General features: G+C 43.7%; 1 protein-coding gene and 1 long non-coding RNA gene across 2 annotated transcripts in view; one reads left to right on the top strand and one right to left on the bottom strand.

Annotated features, from left to right (window-relative positions):
- Positions 1–22800, top strand: part of CDKAL1 (CDK5 regulatory subunit associated protein 1 like 1) — a 537841-nt gene that overhangs the window by 90940 nt on the left and 424101 nt on the right. The window contains exon 5 of the mRNA XM_049654971.1: positions 21731–21815. Coding sequence (XP_049510928.1) covers positions 21731–21815 — 85 coding nt within the window. The remainder of the gene's footprint in view (positions 1–21730; positions 21816–22800) is intronic.
- LOC125939519 (uncharacterized) overlaps positions 22289–22800 on the bottom strand; it is a 6159-nt gene continuing 5647 nt past the window's right edge. The window contains exon 3 of the long non-coding RNA XR_007463077.1: positions 22289–22800. This exon is cut by the window's right edge and continues 204 nt beyond it. This is a non-coding gene — a long non-coding RNA (uncharacterized LOC125939519).

Below are 22800 nucleotides of genomic sequence, written 5' to 3'. Positions count from 1 at the left end.
ATCCTTTTTCTTGTGAAAACATTTTAGGGAGTTACAGTCACCAGCTTTCCAAGGCAGTCGGTACCTGTTCTTTTTTTTTTTTTCTTTTTTTTTTTTTAAATTTTTTTTTTTCAACGTTTTTTATTTATTTTTTTGGGACAGAGAGAGGCAGAGCATGAACGGGGGAGGGTCAGAGAGAGAGGGAGACACAGAATCGGAAACAGGCTCCACGCTCCGAGCCATCAGCCCAGAGCCTGACGCGGGGCTCGAACTCACGGACTGTGAGATCGTGACCTGGCTGAAGTCGGACGCTTAACCGACTGCGCCACCCAGGCGCCCCAAGTCGGTACCTGTTCTTATCCACGCCTGCATCTCCCTCTGAGTCCACGGTGTCTGCTTGATGTACAGCTTTCTCCGTTAGGTTTGGTCACAGCTCGTTCTCTGGTGACCCTGAAGCTAATTGAGAAAATCTGTGCTCCCGGTATATCCAGTAAAGTACTGTGGATAAAGGAACAGGATAACTGTGAAGAATCCTCCCACTTAGAAAACGGGAGAATTAGAAACAACTGGCATCTGGTATACAAGCACACGATACAGTGGAGGATGTGAATGTTGAAGATTTCCTGTTAATGGCAGTAGATTAAATTCCTAGTTGGCCAGTCTGTTGTTTACATTCCCTGGAAGGATCTCCCCCTAGTCACGATTTGTTGACTACCATAGGTCTATAAGAAGTCTTGAAATTGGGTAGACCAGTTCCTTCCACTTGATTTTTCCTTTTAGCTATTTTAGGGAGTTTTCCATTCCATATAGATTTCGGAATAAGTTTGCCTGTGTGTGCCAGAAACCTTCCTGGAATTTTGGTAGGAATTGTGTTAAAACTTACAGAGCAGTTTGGGGAGAATTCACATCTATACTCTGTTGAGTCTTCAATCCAAGAACATGGTGAGTTTCTCCAGTGAAGGTCTTCTGTCCGTTCTGTCAACAAAATTTTGTAATTTTCAGCCTACAGATCCAGCACATATTTTCTTAGATTTATACCAAAGTGTCTCATTTTCTTTGGAGCCATTGTAAGTGGTATTGCTTTTTTGATTTTGATTTCACTGGTTGGTTGTGAGTATATACAGATGTGGCTGATTTTTGTTTGTTGATCTAGTCTGCAACTGTGCAGAATTCACTTATTACTTCTGGGTTTTTTTTTGCAAATACCTTGGGATTTTCTACATAGATAATCATATGATCTGCAGGAAAGAGACAGTTTTCTTTCTTTCTTTCTTTCTTTCTTTCTTTCTTTCTTTTCTTTCTTTCTTTCTTTCTTTCTTTTCTTTCTTTCTTTCTTATTGGTATGCATTTTGTTTCCTTTTCTTGCTTTACCATGCTGTCTATACCTTCTTGTATTACGTTGAATATGAGGTGAGATTAGACATCTTTGCATGGTCCCTGATCTTAGGGGCCAAGAATTAAGTCTTTCACTGTTAGGTATGATGTTGGCTATAGGATTTTTGGTAGATGTCCTTTTTTGTGTTTGAGGAAAATACCATTTTCCCCTACTTGATGAGTGTTTTTAGCATTGAATAGGTGTTGAATGTGTTATGGATATTTAAAAATATTATGAAGGAAACTGGGTTTTTCTTTTTTAATTGGAAATAGGGTAGCATGTGAATAGTAAAATGTTAAAGCCTGAATGTTATCTAATATATATAGTACTAAAGGCATCAAATATTACTGGCTGTGAATCAACTTCACTTATTTCTCACTTATAGGGAAAGATTTATAAAAATCATTATATGTGAATATTCTTTGTTTCTCTTTGACTTTTAAAATAAATATTCCCTTCAGCACTAAAAAACCACACGTTGTCAATGTCTTTATTGGTCCTGCCACTGACATTGTTTCCTGTCAAGGGAAAAATACCTCCATTGGATAGAGAGTCCTATTCCTTATTTTATAGTGCTTTCCATTCTTTTGCAATTTTTTTGTGTGTGTGGCAGCTATATATTCTTATATTGCCAAGCAGCCTGCCTATCCAATCACCTTGTTTCAAAAGTAAAACAAAACAAACAAAAAAAAAAAAAGAAAAAACAATGTTTACAGTAAAGTTGCAGAAAGAGCATTACTGAAAATCTCTTTTTCAAAACCATTTGCGAAGAAGCTGTTCAGTCACTGCCTCATCACCCCCAGATTCTTTTTTTTTTTAATTTTTTTTTTAATGTTTACTTATTTATTTTGAGAGAGAGAGTGCACAAGCTGGGGAGGGACAGAGGGAAGGAGACAGATCCCAACCAGGCTTCACACCATCAGCACAGAGCCCGACGTGGGGCTTGAACCTACAAACCATGAGATCGTGACCTGAGCTGAGATCAAGAGTCAGAGATACCCAGCTGACTGAGCTACCCAGGCGCCCCACCCCCAAATTCTTTAGTGTCTGTTTTCTGCAGAGTTATTCTTTTACAAAACCACAACATGACCATCAAGAAGGGGAACCAACACTTGGGCGTCGCTGCCACCTAATTGTCAGACCTCGTTCACGTCGTTCACTTGAGTGCCCCTTACAGCAAGGGGACCCACTGTGTGATTATGTTTTGCATTGAGTTGTCATGTCTCTGTAAGACTCCTTTAATTTGGACCAGTTTTTGTCTCTTTCCTTGCCTTTTCATCTTTGACGTTTTTGAGGAGTACTGCCAGTGATTTGAGTGATTGTCCCTTGATTTGTGTTTGTCTGGTGTTTCTCACGAGCAGGTTCAAGTTTTGCATCTTTGTCAGGAATATCTTCTGGAAGCGATGCTGTCTTCCTCTCTGTGCATTCTGCCCTGTGGCACTTGACTTTGATTTGTCCCATTATCGTTGATGTTAATTAACTTTGATCAATATGTTAAGGTGATGCCTGCTGAGTTTCTATGCTGTGAAGTTACTTTTCACCCTTACTGTGTATTTTGTGAGATGGTGTTTTAGGAGTATGTAAATTCCCTGTTCGTCATGAGACCTTTGACCTCCCTGGGACTCTTATACTCTTGCACCTCGCTGCGTTTTTACAGGGATGCCTGCTTTTCCCTCCTGGATTCCGGCACATTCTGGGCACGCTCCTCTACAGCTGCACGGGGCCATCCTCCTGCACGTGTACCCACAGCCCTCACCCTGTCTATGCTCTGACAACAGGCGCTGCCCCATGTGCATGCCCTCGTCACTTCCTTTGGGTTTGACACCCCATGCCAGGCTGCCCTTTGGTGCACATGCCCATCTCATTGTAGGGTAGCCCCGACAGCCCAGGCAGGGCCATCCCCTGTGGACCTGCCTGTCTCGCTGTTCTCAGGCTCTGAGGCCCTGGGCTGGGCTGCCTGCCTCGCTGAAGCTCGCCCTCTGCTCGGACTGTGACACCTCATGTCAGACCACTCTCCTTTCTCACCATCCCCACCCTCTTCATTTCTTGGGCACTGATGCCCCACGCCTTCCTCATCCTGCTTGTGCCCTGACGCCCTCTTCCCTGTGGAGGGGCTCTGGTATTCCTCCTTAGACCACCCCTCGCCTTCCCCTAGTACCACTGCCTGCCTGGTTCAGCCCCGCCTAATGGCTTTGTGGTGAATTGGTTGTAGAGAAGGGTAGGGAGGGTAAGGGGAGCTGTTCTCTTGGTAGTTCTATTCTTTTAGTTGTTTAAAAAATTTTTTTTTCTTTTAAATTTTTTTTTTTTTTTAACGTTTATTTTTGAGACAGAGACAGAGTATGAATGGGGGAGGGTCAGAGAGAGAGAGGGAGACACAGAATCTGAAACAGGCTCCAGGCTCTGAGCTGTCAGCACAGAGCCTGACACGGGGCTCGAACTCACGGACCGCGACATCATGACCTGCGTAGAGTTCGGACGCTTAACTGACTGAGCCACCCAGGCGCCCCTTAAATTTTTTTAATATTTATTTTTGAGAGAGAGAGAGAGCCTGTGTGTGTGAGCAAGCAGGGGAAGGGCAGAGAGACAGGGAGACACAGAATCCGAAACAGGCTCCAGGCTCTGAGCTGTCAGCACAGAGCCCTGTGTGGGGCTCGAACCCACGAACTGTGAGACCTGAGCGGAAGTCGGATGCTTTAACCGACTGAGCCACCCAGGTGTCCCTCTTCGTAGTTATATTCTTAATCAGCCCTGTTTGCTTTCTCACCCCTCCTTTCTACTTTGTAGCTCTTTTCACGAGGAGTGGCGATCATTTGTAACATTCTAAGTGTAAAATTCATTTTTCTTAGGGAAAACTTGGTGAGTATAATGCATGAATAGAAATGCGTGTGCAGAGTTTAGTTGTTTTAGGCATCATGAAGGAAATCATCCTTGTGCACGGGAGTGGAGACAGCCCACATCAGAGCACCTGTCCTCAGACCCGAAGTCGGTAGTGCACGTTCAGTGTTTCAGCCCAGCCTTTAGAGCCAAAGATCCACCCTGGCCCTACCTCCTGGTTTCCCGCTTATGACGCCTTTCTGCAAGTCACGACATTTTTCTATGTCTGTTTCCTCATCCCTAAGATGGAGATCATAAATAACTTACCTCATGCGACTGTTGGGGAGCTCAGATGAGATAATGTGTTTAAAAATGCTTTGCAAGTGGTAAAATGCTATGCAAATGTGGTTATTTAGTTCTAATTTATTGCCTAGTCAAATTGAAATCTGTAGGAAATTAAGTCAAGCATTTTAATCGCACTTGTAACTTCTAGGCAAATTCCCTCTGATTCATAAGGCGGAGCGGAGGTCAGCATAGTGTTTGTTCTGTGCTGCTGCTTTTGGTCCATTGTTCTGTCGCCATTACTCAATCAGGCAAACACACCTCTTTTGAAGTCCTGCCCACTCACTGTGCCCGTGTGACATATTTCCGTCTTCTTGATGGTTTTCACCCCTGCCGTGCACCCGTCTTCCTCACCCCATTGCCTGCTGTCTGTCATCCTTGGTGACATCATCATCGTTGACCTCCCAGGAGTTCGTTCGTGCACTTACCGTCACTCGTGCCACGGCTGTGCATGGCGTGTATCTCCAGATAGGCGTCTTCAAGTGAACATGTCTCGTGCCCAAGCTACACCCTCCTTCTCTGACCTGCATCTGTGCTACGGGGGTCACTATTTCTGTCCCCTGTCTAGGTCAGAAATCTTGAACTCTTCCCCCTGTCATTTCCCATGTCTAGGCAGCTACTAGCTGTTTTATTTTTACAAAAATCTCTTTCCTAATCGAGCCTTTGTTTTCCCATAATTAATTACCAGTCTACCTTTGGCCCTTATTACCTAATCCCTGATCCTTTGAAACAACCTCCTTCAAGGCCAGCATTAGAACCTTAGCTTGTCAGGTCCAAGCCTGGGCCACTGCCGAGTAATTGGATGAAGACTTTAGGGGTCTGAGCCAATTCTCCGAGGAGCCAGTCCTCAGATGAGGTAGTCAGATGATAGAGAACATGGCTCTAGAGCCCCATAAGAACCTTCAGATGGTAGAGATCAGGCTTGAGGAAGAAGATCTGCCTTCTCAGGCCCAGGGTTGTGTGAAAGCCTCTGGAATCCAGGAAGACCTGATCTCTGGGACAGACTTCCATTATCTAAATAGCTGCTGTTAACATTTTGGTACATTTCCTTCTAATCTATTTTTATTTATTTATTTAAAAAAAATTTTTTTTAACGTTTTGTTTTTGAGACAGAGACAGAGCATGAACGGGGGAGGGGCAGAGAGAGAGGGAGACACAGAATCGGAAGCAGGCTCCAGGCTCTGAGCCATCAGCCCAGAGCCTGACGCGGGGCTCGAACTCAAGGACTGTGAGATCGTGACCTGAGCTGAAGTCGGACGCTTAACCGACTGAGCCACCCAGGCGCCCCCCTTCTAATCTATTTTTAATGCATAGGGTTTTTTTTTCTTTTACTCTTCCCATAGTTATTACTATATGCATAAATAGCATAGTACCTATTAAGTGAAAGTAAACATTTTCCATGCTATTTTTGTAAGTGTAATTTTTTAATGGGTATATAGCATCCCGTAAGATTGTGTGGTCTTTGTTCCTTTTAGAACAATAAGCTCCCCAGGGAGAATACTGGATTCTCTATCAGAGCTTGACAGCAATGTCTCCTGAAAGTATTTTTCTAGTGTTAACTTTTGATTGCTGACATGAACTAGTCTGTTTGCCTCTCATTTGGTATTGATGCTTGCTCATTAACAGGGCTTTCTGTGTCCTTGATTTTTGCTTTTCCTTCCTCCCTCCCTTCCTCCCTCCTTCCCTCCCTCCCTTCCTCCCTCCCTCCCTCCCTCCCTCCCTTCCTTCCTCCTTCCCTCCCTCCCTCCCTTCCTTCCTCCTTCCCTGCCTTCCTCCCTTCCTCCCTCCCTTCCTTTCTCCTTCCCTCCCTTCCTCCCTTCCTCCCATCCATCCATCCATCCATCCATCCATCTGCCCATCTACCCATCTACCCACCTACCCACCCACAGAGCATATTCTCTTCTAAGTCCTAAGTCGCAAGTTTGGCTCTGGGGATTTAGAATGGATAGTCCATTGAGGGTCTTATCCTGGGGGAGACATATGTATGAATCTTAGCTAGGATGTGCCATAGCTAGTCTGGGCACAGAGGAAGCAATGCCTTACTCTTTCTGAAGAGGGTAAGGAGGGCCTTTTAGGGGAGGTGACATGTGACGGAGTTGTGAAAGTTGAGTACGAGCTTGCTGGGGGTAGACTGTGGAAGAGACATTGAGGCAGAGGGCTCAGAAATGAGAACTGTGATGGTGTGGCTCAAGCTCGTCTCTAGTGGTTTTTTTTGGGTACTTTTATTTTTAATTTAATTTATTTTTTTAAATAACTTCGTCAGAATTTACCATTTTTTTTATTAAAAATTTTTTTTTAACGTTTATTTATTTTTTTGAGACAGAGAGAGACAGAACATGAACGGGGGAGGGTCAGAGAGAGGGAGACACAGAATCGGAAACAGGCTCCAGGCTCTGAGCCGTCAGCACAGAGCCCGACGCGGGGCTCGAACTCCCGGACCGCGAGATCATGACCTGAGCCGAAGTCGGCCGCTTAACTGACTGAGCCACCCAGGCGCCCCTGAATTTACCATTTTTAAAAAAAGCTTATTTAGGGGCGCCTGAGTGGCTCAAGTCGGTTAAGAGACCGACTCCGGCTCAGGTCGTGATCTCGGGGTCCGTGAGTTCGAGCCCCGCGTCGGGCTGTGTGCTGACAGCTCGGAGCCTGGAGCCTGCTTCCGATTCTGTGTCTCCCTCTCTCTCTGACCCTCCCCTGCTCATGCTCTCTCTCTGTCTCAAAAATAAATAAACGTTAAAAAAAAATTAAAAAAAGAGCTTATTTATTTATTTTGAGAGACAGCCTGCCTGGTCGGGGGAGGGGCAGAGAGAGAGGGAGAGGGAATCCCAAGCAGGCTCTGCACTGTAAGTGGAGCCTGATGTGGGGCTTGAACTCACAAACCGTGTGCCATGATGACCTGAGGTGAAATCTAGAGTTGGGTGCCCCGGTATTATTTTTTAAATATTTTTATTATAGCTATCCTAGTAGATGTGAAGTGATACCTCACTGTAATTCTGATTTGCATTTCCTTCATGGCTAATGATGTTGACCTTCTTTTCACGGTTACTTGTTTATCTTTGGAGAAATGTACATTTACATCTTGGGCCCATTTTTAATTTGATTATTTGTCCTTTTATCATTGAATTGTGATAGTTCTTTGTATTGTCTCTAGTTTTTTGAAGCAAAATTGAGACTGGAATACATTATTTTTGATTTTGTCACTAGAAAATGAATCAATCAAAATAAACTTGAAGTTACCTACACTAAATGAAATTTAAATCGGAAAAGTAGATTTGGAGTTAGAGGATATTAATTTTAACAGGTGGTAACATTAATACATACCACAAATCAAATTCAAGTTAAATTATTTTAGTCGTTTAAGCTAATTTTCTTACCTATGTACATTAGCGTCAGATAACTAAATATTTCACTCCTTATCACAAGCTGCTGTGACAGATGAGCAAGGTTTTTAATAGTTTCTTCTTTCCCAAATAGTTCTCTAAGGCAGTATTGTTTCTTCCCTTAGTTACTACTTATTTTTTGCCTGAAATTGGTAAAACTTAGCTGTAATTTTAGAAATCTTGAAATGGCTATTTTGGGAATATCATTTATGAATATCTGTCCATCAGTTGGACAATTATTGGATGCCTGCTAGGTGGACATACAGCTGGCTTGTTTTGTTTCTCTCCAGGGGTCGCATTCAAAATATCTAACGTTTTTGTGGCATGGACATTGACAGATCAGAATGGACACTGGCCTTAAAGTACTTGACTCAGCACATTGTTTCATTATTTCATTCAGCGATCTCTGATGTTCTTCTTTGTACTTTGGAGTCTAGCAAACCTAGGTCTCCGTAGCTTTATGTTTGGCATGGATCTTTCCTGCGTTGGCAGTTTTCTCTGGGTATTTTTCTTTGGATTACCAAATTGGTCATCGTTTTGATCCAGTAAGTTTGCAAAGTTAAAACCCAGAGGTAGTTCTTGTATTAGAGATGATACTCAGGGTACAATCGAAACTTCACTTCAAGGAGATACTTCTTTACTCTAGAATTTGTCCTGGAAATTGGTCATTCGTAGCAGATGACTCCACTGATCTGTGCTAGACAATTGAGAGTTTGTATATCATTCTGAATGAAAACCAGATGCTTTGCAATTTTGCTAGTGAGTGGTTTTTTCAGTTATGGTTTGCTCCTTGGCTAGATAGAACTCTTTTCAGCATATTGCTTTAGAAATACTTGAATGAGGAAGGAAAGTTCCCCTAGAATACGTGAACGTAAGGTTACGATGGACCATCTGCCCTGGAAAGCCATCCTGGCACCGTTCCTGGTCCTGGCTCCCTGCTGGCGGCCTCTGCCCCTCCAGCGCGGACTCAGGCAGCCCTGTGTCACCACAGTCCCCAAACTCTGGCTTTCTTTTTCATCCGCTGCATTGGGTCACCTGCGTGCCCCACCACATCAGACGGGGTCGTGAACACGGTGCTGAGAGCACCACCCAGGACTTACAGGACGAGAAGGAAGAGGGTGGAGAGTGGAAGGTGCGTAGCTGCTAGTGGGAATGTTGATGAGGAGGATGGAGAGCAGGAGGCCGCCGGAGAGGTGGGCCAAGAAGGGGAGGGGCGTGAGGGCAGCAGGAGGATGGAGGTGGTTCCGGCAGAAGACCATGAGGAGGACGATGTCAACACCAAGAAGCAAAGACTGATGAGGAGGACTAGACAGCGGGACAAAAAAGACCGCTGTGACCTCCACTTCTTGTCCCAGAGTCTGAACGTGGTCACGCGTGAGTAGAGAGCCTGCCAGGGACAGTGCCTGTCGAACGTGACACCGGCCTCCCGCCCGCAGCCAGGTCTACGGCCTGGCTTTGCCGCAGGGGAGGGAAAAAGAACCCATGCTCCCACGGCCCTGCTCTTTTCCTTAAAAGTACTTTAAAAAGGGAAATTTGCGTTTTTGATTTACATTTTATATTTTCGTTCCTCTTGTGAGGGGCCAGCCATTTTTAGCGACCTCAGAAGATCGAACCAGCTTGGAGCCTTCTCTGGCCCACTTCTGACTTGACTTGTGCTGTGACCGTGTTCATTACGCTGTCAAAGGAGAGAAGAAACCTGGTAAAAAACAACAGATCGTATTCCCAGCATTCCTGTAGCTTTTTGTGTATGTATTTAGCTGTACTGTAAGTAGTTTGGTTTTATGAGGTGGTTAAAAAGGCCAAAGATAAAAAGTTCCTTCCTTCGTTCCTTCGTTCCTTCGTTCCTTCCTTCCTTCCTTCCTTCCTTCCCTCCTTCCCACCTTCCCACCTTCCCACCTTCCCACCTAACTACCTTCCCTCCCTCCCAGCTGCTGTTTATTTTTTGGGTCTGTTTAAGTGTGAAACATTATTCCACAATAAAGTGGAATTGTATATTGCTGAGTTCTTAAAAAAAAGATACAATTGCATTTTTTAATAACTCTGTTTTTTTATGTGTAGTAAATGATCAATAGTGACTTATTTTCTCCCTTACCAAAATGTGGTTTCAACTAGCTGCCGGTACTATGTATCTAATTAACCCAGTTTTCAGTGATCCAGGTGTACAGATTACCCATGACTGTTAAAGCAAAAGCTCTTGCTTTCCTTTGGTTCCTTGAGAGTTTTCTAAGGTGCCTAATTGCAGCCATAGGGAGGCAGGAGACTGTTTCGGGGGTCTGGGGAGCATCCTGATGCATACAGGGGTGATGGACAGAAATAGACATTCACATTAGTTTGGAGGTGAAATCCTTCGGGAGGGGTTGGATGTGCTGCAGGGGATGGTGATGGAAAAGGAATGGTTAAAGGTGACTGTCCGGTTCCTGGTTTTAGCATTTGGGTAGATGGGCCCTTAATAGAGATGGGAAGGACTGGAAGAGGTAACATTTAGTCGCTTGCCTGTTGGCTCTCAGCTACGATCTGCTGACTGTCCTCTGTCCCGGTCTGTATTGTGTGGGACTGCATTTCGCAGTCTTCTTTACCTTTCGGCTTTTGTGGGTAGGACTGGCCAATGAGAGGCACTGAGGGAAGGCTGGAGGATTGGAATGGGGAGAAGGTAGGATATTTTCCTCCCTCTCTTTTTGCTCCAGGTTGTGTCCCAGGGGACCAGGCAGTTTCATTCCTGTGGCTCAGCTCCTACCAGGCAGCAACTCCCTCGGGCAGCCCCAGCTCCCGTCGGACAGCTCCAGCCTGAGGTGTAGCCCCTGCCGAATGATGGCAGCTTCTGGGCTCTTACAACCCCACCTCTTCTGGTGGGTCCCTCCAGCCTTTAGGCTGCTGATGCTTTCTTGCTGTTACTCACGTCCTGGTTGCTCCCCTGTTTCCTATTTGGTGTCTTGGCTTTTCCATCGCCCATGGAACCACATTTCTATATTTTTCTAAAATGTCTGGAGTGGTTTCCTCGCTAGAATGAACCTGATGAATACAAGGGTGAAAATGTGAGAGTCCAGTTTCAGAAATGGTTTTTGTCAAGTTTAATATTTCTGTGATGCATTCCACTGGAGATGTTATGGGTGAACTGGATAGTGGGCTCAGACGGATGTCTGATCTGAAAGTATAAATTCGGGTGTTGTTGCTCAGCATAGTGGTAGTATTTTAGACCATGGGAGGACGGGTCGGGCTCATGGAGTGAACCCATGAGAAGAGAACCAAACTCTAGGACGTCAGGAGGTCTACTCATGGAGGGCAGAGGGGTCGGGGGGTAAGAGGAACGGGAGTGTCGTGCTGTTGATGCCGACAGGAAAAGGGTGTCGGGCGGCTGCGTCATGCTGCTGCAGCGTGTGGCATTTGGTTGGTGCAAAAAGAGTTCTTGTGAGATGTTTGGGAAGGGACTGAAGAAATGGGAAGATAGGAAGATTCAGACAAGCTACGGTTTTTATAATTGCTTTTTTTTTTTTTTTTTTTAGTTTGAAATGCTTGGTTTTTGAATATGCAAGAAAGTCTTCCTTTTCCCTTGTCTCCTGTAAACCCCATTTCTGCTCCCTCCATCCAGTTCCAGCCGTTGCCATTTATTTCTGGCACCCGTCCCGACGCTTTGAGGCAGATGCAGGCACTTGCGATCACGGAGTCTAGATTTTACCCCATGGCCCCAGTGGTAGCATACCGTATGCATATTTTAACATCTTCTTCTTGGGGAAATGTGTCCTGGTGGTCTTCCCGTTGTAGGATTTAGAGGCCAGTCATTCTGCTTCTTTCGTGAGCAGCCTTATAGCGGTCTCCTTTCCGAATGTACTTGGAACGCCTTTAACCGGCCACCTTGTACTGTTGCAAATAACGCTGCAGTGAATGACCTTGCACGTGTATGAATATGCTTGTAAGTAGGCTAACTCCGTAGACGCAGGACTTCTGGGTCAGAGGATACGCCTCTGCCCCTCGAGTGGACATGGCCCGAATCGTGTCCGTACATGCTGTGGTGGTTTATGCTCCCACTGGCACTGCCCGAGAGTGCCGGCTTCTCCATGGTAGCGGCAGCACAGTGTGTTATCAGGCTTTTGACACTCCAGTAAGTGAAGCACGGCGCGCTTGGCTGTTCTTCATGCGGTTTTAATTTTCATTTATTTCAAGATGGGATTGGGGCGCCTGGGTGGCCAGTCAGTTAAGCGGCCGACTTCGGCTCAGGTCATGATCTCGAGGTCTGTGAGTTCAAGCCCCGCGTCAGGCTCTGTGCTGATAGCTCAGATACTGGAGCCTGTTTCGGATTCTGTGTCTCCCTCTCTCTGACCCTCCCTCGTTCATGCTCTGTCTCTCTCTGTCTCAAAAATAATTAAACGTTTAAAAAAAAAAAAAAAAGAAATCAAGATGGGATTGAACATCTTTTTGTACGGTGAAGACCCATAGGTGTTTCTTTTTTGTGTGAACTCTTAAGTTCGTATTCTTTGCCCCCTCCCTTTTTTTTTTCTATTGGAGTTTATTCTTCTGAATTTTTGAATTTTACTCATGAGGCCTGTGGGCTCAAAAGCTCAGAGTGGCAGGAGCAAGAGCCTGCAGGGTACGCCGACGCGCTGTGGTTCCGGATGGAGGGGTGGCGGCCGGATCGTGAAGTGTCCGCACGGGTCCGTTTGGTTCGTACATCGGCCCTTACTTTATGAACCTACTGAACATACAGAAATCAATGCCCTGTTAGGGATTCCTTAGATGCAGTGACTTCTGAGCCAATTATTTGTCAGGATCAACAGGGCAATTTAATTTGGAAAGATGATGGGGAATATTCGCAATGTTCTCTCCTACACAGTAAGGCAAAGGGTCTGTCCTGCACTCTGATTTTGATTATGACCAGCCCTCCTTAGCTGTGTAATTAATTTTCAGTAGTTATTGGTAGAATTTTGCCAGCTTTTATTTCTCATTTAAAAAAAAACCTTCTGTTCCCTTCATACACTAAACAGAGTTCAAGCTGACCCTTGGCTTCAACTTATTTCTGTGAAGCACTCAGCGGGACTCGTTTTAAAAGAACAAACTTATTATACGAGCAATCTCTAAGAATAAGTGCTTCACCGTAGGAGTTCCTATGTTGTGCTTCGCTCAGAAACACACTGAAGAGTCCCCGATACTCTACAGGGGAGGGTCACTTCTTGCTCTGAGTGTTTCAGACTGGGAACTGACTGGAGATGCTCCGTCTCTTTCTTTCATTTCTGCTCTCCCTCTCTCTCTTCTTCTCCCCCCGCCCCCCCCCCCCTGCTTATTCTTCCCATCCCCCCCTACTCCTCCCACCCTAGCTGGCTGAGGGCAGAATACTTTCTCACAGATCATTTCCATTGCTTTTGTAAAACCGATTTTGAAAACATGGTTACTCCATTCTGTTTACACAGCCCCTACGGAGAACAGTGAATGGAACAGAGAAGAAAAAAATGAATCCGCTGACCAGAACTCTCATTTTGCCTTTTATTGGTTTTTAAGAAATTACTTTATAAACATGCACCTCAACGGTGCTTTTAAATTCTCCTCCTAAAGCATATTCTCTGTGTGGTAGGCACCCAGTGATTCGTATCGCATAAATAAACTCCCTGGGTATGGTTAAGCGTAATGGACATTTAAACTGTTTGGACTTGCCTTCCAGAGTTCCATAGTAAAGAAACTCCCCCAGAAGGCTTTGGGGTTTAAGGCGGTCAACTTTTTTCCCCCTCTTCGTTTTGTTCTTAGTGAGTTTTTATTTGTATCCGTTTTCTTAACTGCCCTACTTAAATCTATGAATAGAGCCCTCTCCCTGTCCTATGCAGCTGCTCTGGTGGACTTTCAAATGGAACAGTTGCGGAAGATAAATGTTTTGTTCTGAGTGGTGCTGACTTGACCCGTGCCCATCTCTTCTGTGATGCCGCCATTGTGCGGAAGCCTGCAGGGTGAGAGGAGCCGGGTGGCTGTGAGAGTCAGCCTGTGCCTTGGACTCAGGATCCTGCACTCATTATTAATCCTCTCTTTATTTGCATGTCTCCTACGGATTACAGAAGGCCAAGAGCTGACACGTTCAGGATCTTGGAAATTTTGGAAATAGCCGAGCGGTTCCTTTTGAAGCCTGATTATTAGTCTTCTTAGAAATACCGTGAGGCAGTCTTACAGCCATGCAATACTTCTTTGTTTTGTTTTTAGATATTGTCTGTATTATTTTTGATCAAGAGGCAAAAAGCCACTAATGAGGCATTCTAATTTCCTTAAGTTTATAGTCTCTGGAGTCAGTTTGTCTGGATTTCTAATCCTGCCCCCCACCCCCCCTTGCTGTGTGATTTTAGGCAAGTTACTTTTCCTTTCTAAGTCTTAGATTCTCTCTCTAAAATTAGAGTAAAAGTGAACCCACCTCAAACTGGGAGGATTAAGTCGGGAAAAAAATGAGTAGGATATGCTTGACTCATACCACTCGATGCATAATATATACTCAGTAATGCTAGTTATTAGCAGTACCGCTACTCAGATTTTTATTACTTTAGGCTTGAAAGTAATTTATCTAGCATATATAAAGAAATAGTTTGGAGAGTAATGCTTTTTGATTAAAACAAATAGTAGTTTGTTTCTCTCTCCTCACACTCAGAGTAGGCGGTGTGTCAATGACCGTCATTTCCTTGGTTCAGTGAGTGCAAAAGCTTTTAGCCGTGAGGAGAGAAGTCCCTCAGAAAATGTATATCGGGTCACTGTTTTCATGATGGGTCTCAGCAGGAAAATAGTTTTTATATTCTCACCTTAAAATGAAAGAATGCTACTGATTCTAAGCTCTCTGGAAAAGGAAACTTAAAAAAATTTTTTTCCAAAAAGGTTTGATTCATTTTCTTAAATGAAAAAAGCAATAGATACTTAAAAACATTGAAGTAATACAGATGGATATAAATTAAATATTAATGTTTCCTGTCTCAGGATTAAACTCTATACAGTTATACAAATAAGGACCATAAAAACAGAAAAGAGAAAGACTATAAAAGGAGCGTGTGAACACCTCACTCCCAAGGACAGACACCTCAGTTTCATGTATGTGTTTTCAGAAATGCTCTTTACTTAGAATGGAATTGCCTTAAAATTTTTTTTTCACATTTGTTCATTTTTCAGAGAGAGAGAGAGAGAGAGAGAGACAGACGGAGTGTGAGCGGGGGAGGAGTAGAGAGAGAGGGAGACACTGAATCCAAAGCAGGCTCCAGGCTCTGAGCTGTCAGCACAGAGCCCAATGTGGGGCTCGAACCCATGAACCGTGAGATCATGACCTGAGCTGAAGTCAGATACTCAGTTGTCTGAGCCATCCAGGTGTCCCTGGAATTTCCTTGAAAAAAAAATTTTCTTTTAATGTTTATTTTTGAGAGAGAGAGAGAGCGAGCGAGCAGAGGAGGTGCAGAGAGAGAGGGAGACACAGAATCCAAAGCAGGCTCCAGGCTCTGACCTGTCAGCACAGAGCCCAACGCGGGGCTCAAACCCATGAACTGTGAGATCATGATCTGAGCCGAAGTCAGATGCTTAACTGACTGAGCCACCCAGGTGCCCCTGGAATTTCCCTTTTTAAAAAACAAATACAAGACCTGCCCTCTGCACCTTCCTTTTCTTTCACCTGATGATTTAACAAAGATAATTATAAAATAGCATTTATAGCTTTATCTTGCTTTTTGAGCTGAGTGGTATTTTAGCAGTAGTCTCATTTATTTTCACAGTTTCCTTATAATGGATATGTAGGCTTTTTAGGTTTTTTGCTTTGTCGGTAATGCTTACTGAGATTTGTAAAATTGATTACTTGTCTCTCTCTATGTATGTGTGTATGTGTGTATAGGTGTACGTGTGCATATATGTGTGTGTATAAACACACGTGTGTGCTGCAAGTAGCCCAGAAGCGTGTGTCAGAGGAACTCTGATGCACATTTAAATTTTTGAGAGCAGTTCCAAATTGCATTCCAAAGAGTTTCATCCGTGTAGACTGCCGTCGGCAAAGTGAGGCGTCGGTGTCCCATTTGCTTTGCTAGCAGTAGGTAGTGTCGTAGGTTTTAATAGTTTCCGATTTGAAATGAGAATATAAGATCTTACTTCATTTTGCATTAAAAAAATTCAGTGAGATCAGTGGATATCAAGATAAATTCCTAACAGATCAAAGATCTACATGTAAAACCATATGTGTATTAGGAGAGGACATTGGCAAACTCCTTAGTAATCTGGGAATAGAGGAATCTTGTTAATTATGACTCAAAATCTAGAAGTAATAAGAGGAGAGGTTGATGAATTTGTTATCTTAGAAATAAAACTACATGAAGAAAGTCTGTAAGAAAGTAAAGTGACAAAGCGGGAAAGAATACTGGAATATATCATCGACAGAGAATTAATATTCCTTGTGTGTATTTGTGCATATTAGTAATTAAAACAAGATAAAAATGTTTAGCCTGGGGGGGGGGGATGGGCAAAAAGACATGAACAAATGGAAAACATTAAAAAAAATTGCAAACAGCCCTTAAATATATGAAAAGATGCTGAGCTCCTTCATAACAAGAGAAATACATACTGAAACCTCCCTGGGACCCAGCTTCCCACCAGATTGGCATAAGTGCAGAGGTTTGATAGCACGCTGTGTGGGGGTTGATGTGGGTCAACGGGCAGTCTCATGCATTGCTCATGGAAATGCAAGGTGGTGCACCCTTTATGGATAGGAATTTCAAAGTATGTAATGGAACGACATAAAAGTTTATCCCTTGACAGCAGTGCCACTTTTCGGGGCTTGATTCCGAGGGTAATCTGGGAAGCATACAAAATGATACAGGCACAGTGCTTTCATTGGAGCCCTGTTTTCAGAATGAGGGACTGAAAATAATCAGATCTTGACAGCTAGATCCCATCTGGCTAGCCTGAAGCTAGTTCCCTTCCGGACCAGTCGTGGTGTCCCGGCTCTGGCGTTGGCAATATTTGACTTCTGTGTAGATGATTTTCAGCTGCACGTCAGGCGTCGACTGCACCAGAGGCCACATCTCAAGTAGCAGTCTTTCTTGGATCCTCTCCAAGCCTGTGCCTCCAAGCTGGCTGCCTTCTTACTGCCTTTCCCTTCCTGGGTTCATTCTAGCCCATCTACCTAGTCCTTCTTTCCCCAAGTGGTCTTCTCTAGCTGCTGCTCCTCCGACACTGGAGGTGTTGGTGACTAAAATGCTCCGATGGAGGCAAGACCGTAAGGCGTTAACTGTCTCTTTGCAGACATTTAATCTAATAACCAAGCCATCCACTAGCGGTGCCATGTTTGAACGTTGACTTTATTTTGGGAGATGGGTTCCTGGAAAGGCAGTTCTTCTGGCATTTCTTGATTCTTCTAGAAGGTGGACGGCGCTAATCTGGTTGATTTCTGTTTCTGATGCCATTCACTCTTACCCTGCTAGTGTTAATGTTTGAAGTTGGCATGTATCTTCAAATTGATAAGAACATGACTACAGTTTTCTGCCCCTCTTGAAGAGCTGTTACACAGTTGATGGTGTTTCTCACAGTTGCTGGCATCTTAGAACCCAGAAAATGTGTTTATAAGGGGGCAAATCATGTGGAATCTGCATTCTTTATGGGCAAATCACTTCCCTTTTGTAGTGAGTTTATTTTCTGTGTTAGTTAAAAAAAGCGGGGGGGGTCTTTGAGTGATTGTGGGTTGGCACAGAGATAGAGTTTCAGAAACCTTTCTTTAACTCTTAGCATTTAACATGATTGATTACCCCTTTTTCAGATAGTTTTTTTCTTTGGATTTCTGTCACACCATGTTTTCTGTGTTTTATCCTCTTATCTTGCATGCTGTGCCTTTTCAATGTCCTTGTCCCTCTCACCTTCTTCTCCAGACCTTGAATGACCCGGTGTTCTGCCCTCTACTTCTTTCTCTCTCCTTTCTCTTTTTCTCCTGTAATCTCGCCCATTCCTGTAAATTCTGACATGTTCTGTAGGGTTTTGATTCTGCTATTTGTCCAGGCTGAAAGACTCCCGTGAGTTTCGGTTTCTTTTATACCAATAGCTGCTCAGTATTTCTAGTTGGAGATTTAATAAGGATTTCAAACAAAGCACGGCCCCCTAAAACCTCTATTGATTCTTTTAGTCCCCAAATCTCTTTTTTCCAGCCTTTCCCCAACTCAGTAAATGGCACCACAAACAACTGACCATCAGGTCCAAGTTCCTTCCATGTGCTGAGGAATCCTACTTGATTCCTTCTTGCACTATTCCTGTCTCGTCTACCCATGAATTCTTTTGATTCTACCTCTGAAATAGCCCTCCTCCATTTACTTCTTGCTTTTGCCGTCGCTATAATCCCAGTCCAACTTATGCCGTCCTTTTCACTTAGTCTTAGACCAGTGTGTCAGCTTCCAGCTGGGTTCTGGACTTGACTTTTTTCCCTGTTTGTAGTCTTCACAGCACTTCTGGAATGGGCTTTCTGAAGTAGAGATGAACCGTTTGAAACCCAGTGGTGACTTCCCGTTACGTTTACAGTGCTGTGTCAAGTAACGATTGTTTTCCGCCTGCCTCTCTGACCTTTCTGTCCCGACTTTCACTGTGTCCAGTCACACTGTTCTCTCTGGTACTGGAACGTGACAAGTTCAATCTTGTCTCGTGGCCTTTATTTTACACTTGCGGTGTTTTCTTCTTGAAATGCTCTTTCTTCTGGTCTTTGCATGCTGGGTTTCTTTTGTCACTTAAGTCTCAACTCAGATTTGAGTTGAGGTCTCTGAGACTTATTTTGGTCAGCAGCCCCCTAATTATTCTTTGTCTATTACTCTTATTCTCTCTTAATATCACTGGCCAGTACCTGAAATTACCTTGTTTTCTGTCTTTTTTTTTTTTTTTTTTTTTTTTAAATCAGACTTCCTTCTCAAGACTTAAACTCCTTGAGGGTAGAAACTCTTTTCACAGGCATATCTTCTGTTCCTAGAATGGAGCCTGGCACATAGTAAATCCTCATTGTGTTACTATTGTGTACTGACTGATTTGTGCTTGTAAATAGTGTGTTTTGACAATATTAAGTAAGATGTACTAACACAAAACTGAGTTCAGAAATAATTGGATAAGAGACTCTTGTGTTCATTGGAGAAGGGACATTGTCTTTTGAGGAGGGGTGGTTAAAAAGTTGCGCAATTTTGTAGGCATCTTGGTATATTCATCGGGTTCCTGTTCATTGCAGTTAGATCACTGAGCGTAACAGTCGCCTTATTCTGAGAGTCCGTACATTCTGCCACATTTCAGACGGAGTGGAATAATTTGCCTTATTTATTGCTGGAGTTCTTGAGATGGCTTTTGTTGCAGTATGTAGGGTGAGAGATGGCTTTAAGGTGACTGAGTAGAAGAATGTGCCATGATACAAAAGCTGGCATCTGGTGCAGATAGTTCTGTCTTTAGGTTTTTGCTTATTTTAGATAAATGCCTAGCCTTTATTTATTTATTTACTTATTTATTTATTTATTTATTTATTTATTTATTTATTTTGTCATTAGCTAACAGACACCCATGACCTTTACTTATCTGTGTAATACATTGCTCAGAGTTTAGGATTATCTTTAAAATTCACCATTCCCCCAGTACATACTTAATGGGTATCTCCCATGGACCAGGTGTTGTAATAAGCGTTGGGGGTATAACTGTGAATGAGATCAGGTCTCAGCCCTAAGTGTTTGTTAAATAAATTGCTGAAGCTTATTCACGAACATGAGTCTCGCCTTCAGAGCTTTAGCAGAAAGGTGGAAGCGCCATATGCATGTGGTTCCACGCTAGCGTCTTCCTTCTCTCTTCTTGAGCCTCCTGGCACATTGTTCAGTGTTGCACGGGTATTTGAATGTTCATTCTGTGCCCGTCGCTGTATTAGGCCCCGGACATTCAGAGGGCAGCAGATAAAAATGCTGTCTTCAGTATGTCTTACGTAGCAATGAAGACAGGCTGGGGAGATGCATTCTTTTCATACGGAATGTGAAGTGCGGGAATAGTCTTGGTGCAGTCTACCATGGGGTGCAGGGAAGACGCCTCTGCGGACCTCAGGCTGCACCTGAAAGATGAGTAGGAGGTAGCCAGGTAGGCAGACGAGTGAAGCAAACAAAGATCTTGTAGCCCGCTAGAGTAGTGCAGGCTTTAGCAATTACAACTGGTTTGCTGTGGCTGGAGGGACAGATGAATGTAGGGAGAAATTCATACTGAAGTTGGGGAGGTAGCTAGATCTGGAAAGGCCTTGATCACCACTGGAAGTCATCGGACGATTGGTATTAGAGGGAGGTCTTTCAGGCGGCATCGTGGAGAATAATTAGGAGGGGACAAGGGCAGGTAGGTAAATACTCATCATTTCTGACTTTGAACAGGGAAGTGACATAACCAGATTTTTTAAGTAAAAGGTCACTCTGGCTGTTGGGAGGGAAAATAGACCATGAGGTGTGGGCGGGGGATACGGATGGAAGGAGTGAGACGGGGAAGGAGGGATCGTAGCCTTCAGCTGATAAACAGGTAGAGGCACCTTGTCTTTAATCGATTCAAGAATTTTTTGGTCTGGTGTCTATAAAAATATTTCATCTTTTTTATAATAAAATGTTTGGGGAAAAAAAAGTCTTTGCCAATTTGCCAGAAGCTTTGATGTGCTCGCCATCCCTTTGACAGAATGCTGTCACTTGAGGTTCCCTTCCTGGGTGGAGAATGTGTGCACTGACATCGGCTTGTCCTCGTGGTTCTTCATGTCATTACACCTTGGCTTCTGGTATTCCAGTCGTATACGTCGTGGGTGCTACAGTCTTCGATTTCGGATTTCTTTTCGTTGTGAGAGTCCTGTTTCAGTGTGTACGTCCTGTTAGACAACAGGGTAGCTGCAATAGCATCAGACACCGTAGGCATTTACAAACTCGCTTCGTAAGTTGACGGGTTTGGATTCTCGGTTGCGTTGCCAGTGAGTTTGTCATCGTACGGTAGTCCCCCCTCCACAACCCCAGCGCTCATCGGCTGTTTCGGTGACCCGTGGTCAGTCACAGTCCAGCAGCAGGTGGTGCTCCTTGTGGCGTATTGCTAGAAGGTCAAGTAGTAGCCTAACGCTACGTCCCAGTGCCTGTGTGTTCACCTCCTTCATCTCCTCACGTGGACGTTTTGCCGTCTCCCTTCATCACTAGGGGAAGGGTGAGTGCAATACGGTGAGATACTTTTACAGAGAGAGACCCGTTCACATAACTTTTGTTGCGCCATACGAGTATAATTGTTCGATTTTATTATCAGTTAGTGATTCTCTTACTGTGCCTGATGTATAAATGAAACCTTATCACAGATATGTATGCACAGGAGAAACCATAGCATCTATAGGGTTCAGTACTGTCTGGTTTCAGGCATCCCCTGGGGGTGTTGGGACGTGACCCTACCCAGGATGGGGGGGACCACATACATAACAATATTGGATCAAACTGGTGAGAGGCATGAAAGGCTCACTTTGACATAAATGATTAACTTTTTCAGGGAAGACAAATTATAGTTTTAACAGCATCTCAAGCTGCAGAATATTCAGTGTATGATAATATCTCCGCCTGGAAAATATTGACACGGTCCAAAGAGGGCAGTTAACTGCATATTCCACTCAAGTGTTTGGAAGTTTTTAAGTAAGGGAAGAAAATGCTTATTTATATTTTCACTAAAAAGATACAGCACAGGTTCTAAATTTTTGTATTTCTCACGAATATTTCCATAGTCTGTAGAGCAGTTAGGGAGCGTGATGCCGTTGACAACGTACCTGACTGTCCACTGCGTCTGTCACCGTGCCGTCAGGGTAAGCGCTTGAGTGATTGTGAATGGTTAAATGTGATACTGAAATTTCTTTTTTATATCTGTTTTTTAATAGAAAATGCATCAGACGCAGATCTATGGCTCCTGAATAGTTGTACTGTAAAAAACCCAGCTGAAGACCACTTTAGAAACTCCATAAAGTAAGTGGAAGTTGTTTTTTCCCTGTTTTTAAATAAGTGAAGTAAGAACTTCAGGAAATCAACTTCTAAAAAATTCCCTAATAATAGGGGTGCCTGGGTGCCTCAGTTGGTTAAACGTCTGACTCTTGATTTTGGCTCAGGTCCTGATCTCTCCTGGTTTGTGGGTTCGAGCCCCGCATCAGGATCTGTACTGACAACGTGGAGCCTGCTGGGGATTTTCTTTCTTCCTCTCTCTCTGCCCCTCCCCTGCTTGTGCAGACTCGCTCACTCTCTCTTAAAATAAATAAATAAACTTAAAAAAAATAAAAAATTCCCTAATTTTATATATATATATATATATATATATATATATATATTATATATTTATAATACATATTCATATATACATATATACACATGTATATAAATGTATACATATACATGAAATTTAGTATGTATCAAAAAAAGTATGAATTGGAGTTTTAAGATTATACTGTTTTGACTTTACGTGATAAAGAGTGTAACTTTAATGTGGACTTTTCCCATGGGTGATTTGAATATTTGTTGAGTAGTAATGACGTCTTCTTCTCAAGGAACCCAGTCTACACTTGTTGGATCAACTCAAAACAGTCTTTCCCTCTTTATTCTTTCCTGCCCATTAACATTGTTCTCGATACTAACGATGCCTGGCCTTGAGGGGAGTGAAGTTCAGTGGAGGAGAAGGGCATCTAAGTCCTTCTTTCTTTTGTTCCTTCATGTTCAAGTGAAAGAAGTATCCTTTTGCATATGTGCTTTATATCTCCTCCTGTTCACCTTCTTGGAAACCTTGGTTTATAAATTATGTCCTCCTTTTCCTATGTTTTCAATGTCTCTTCATCTCACTGGTGCCTTTCCATGGGTACTGAAACCTCAGGTCTGATTAGTCCCAGGGTCCCCTTGTAGCTATCCCTGCCCAGGATTCATCGGTCCCGGGGCCCCCTTGTAGCTGTCCCTGCCCGGGTCTCAT

This window comes from Panthera uncia (assembly GCF_023721935.1).
Source record: "Panthera uncia isolate 11264 chromosome B2 unlocalized genomic scaffold, Puncia_PCG_1.0 HiC_scaffold_25, whole genome shotgun sequence".
In the NCBI taxonomy this organism is placed as follows: Eukaryota; Metazoa; Chordata; class Mammalia; order Carnivora; family Felidae; genus Panthera; species Panthera uncia.
The sequence above is the reverse complement of the archived record's forward strand: the minus strand, read 5'-3'. Positions and strand labels throughout refer to the sequence as shown.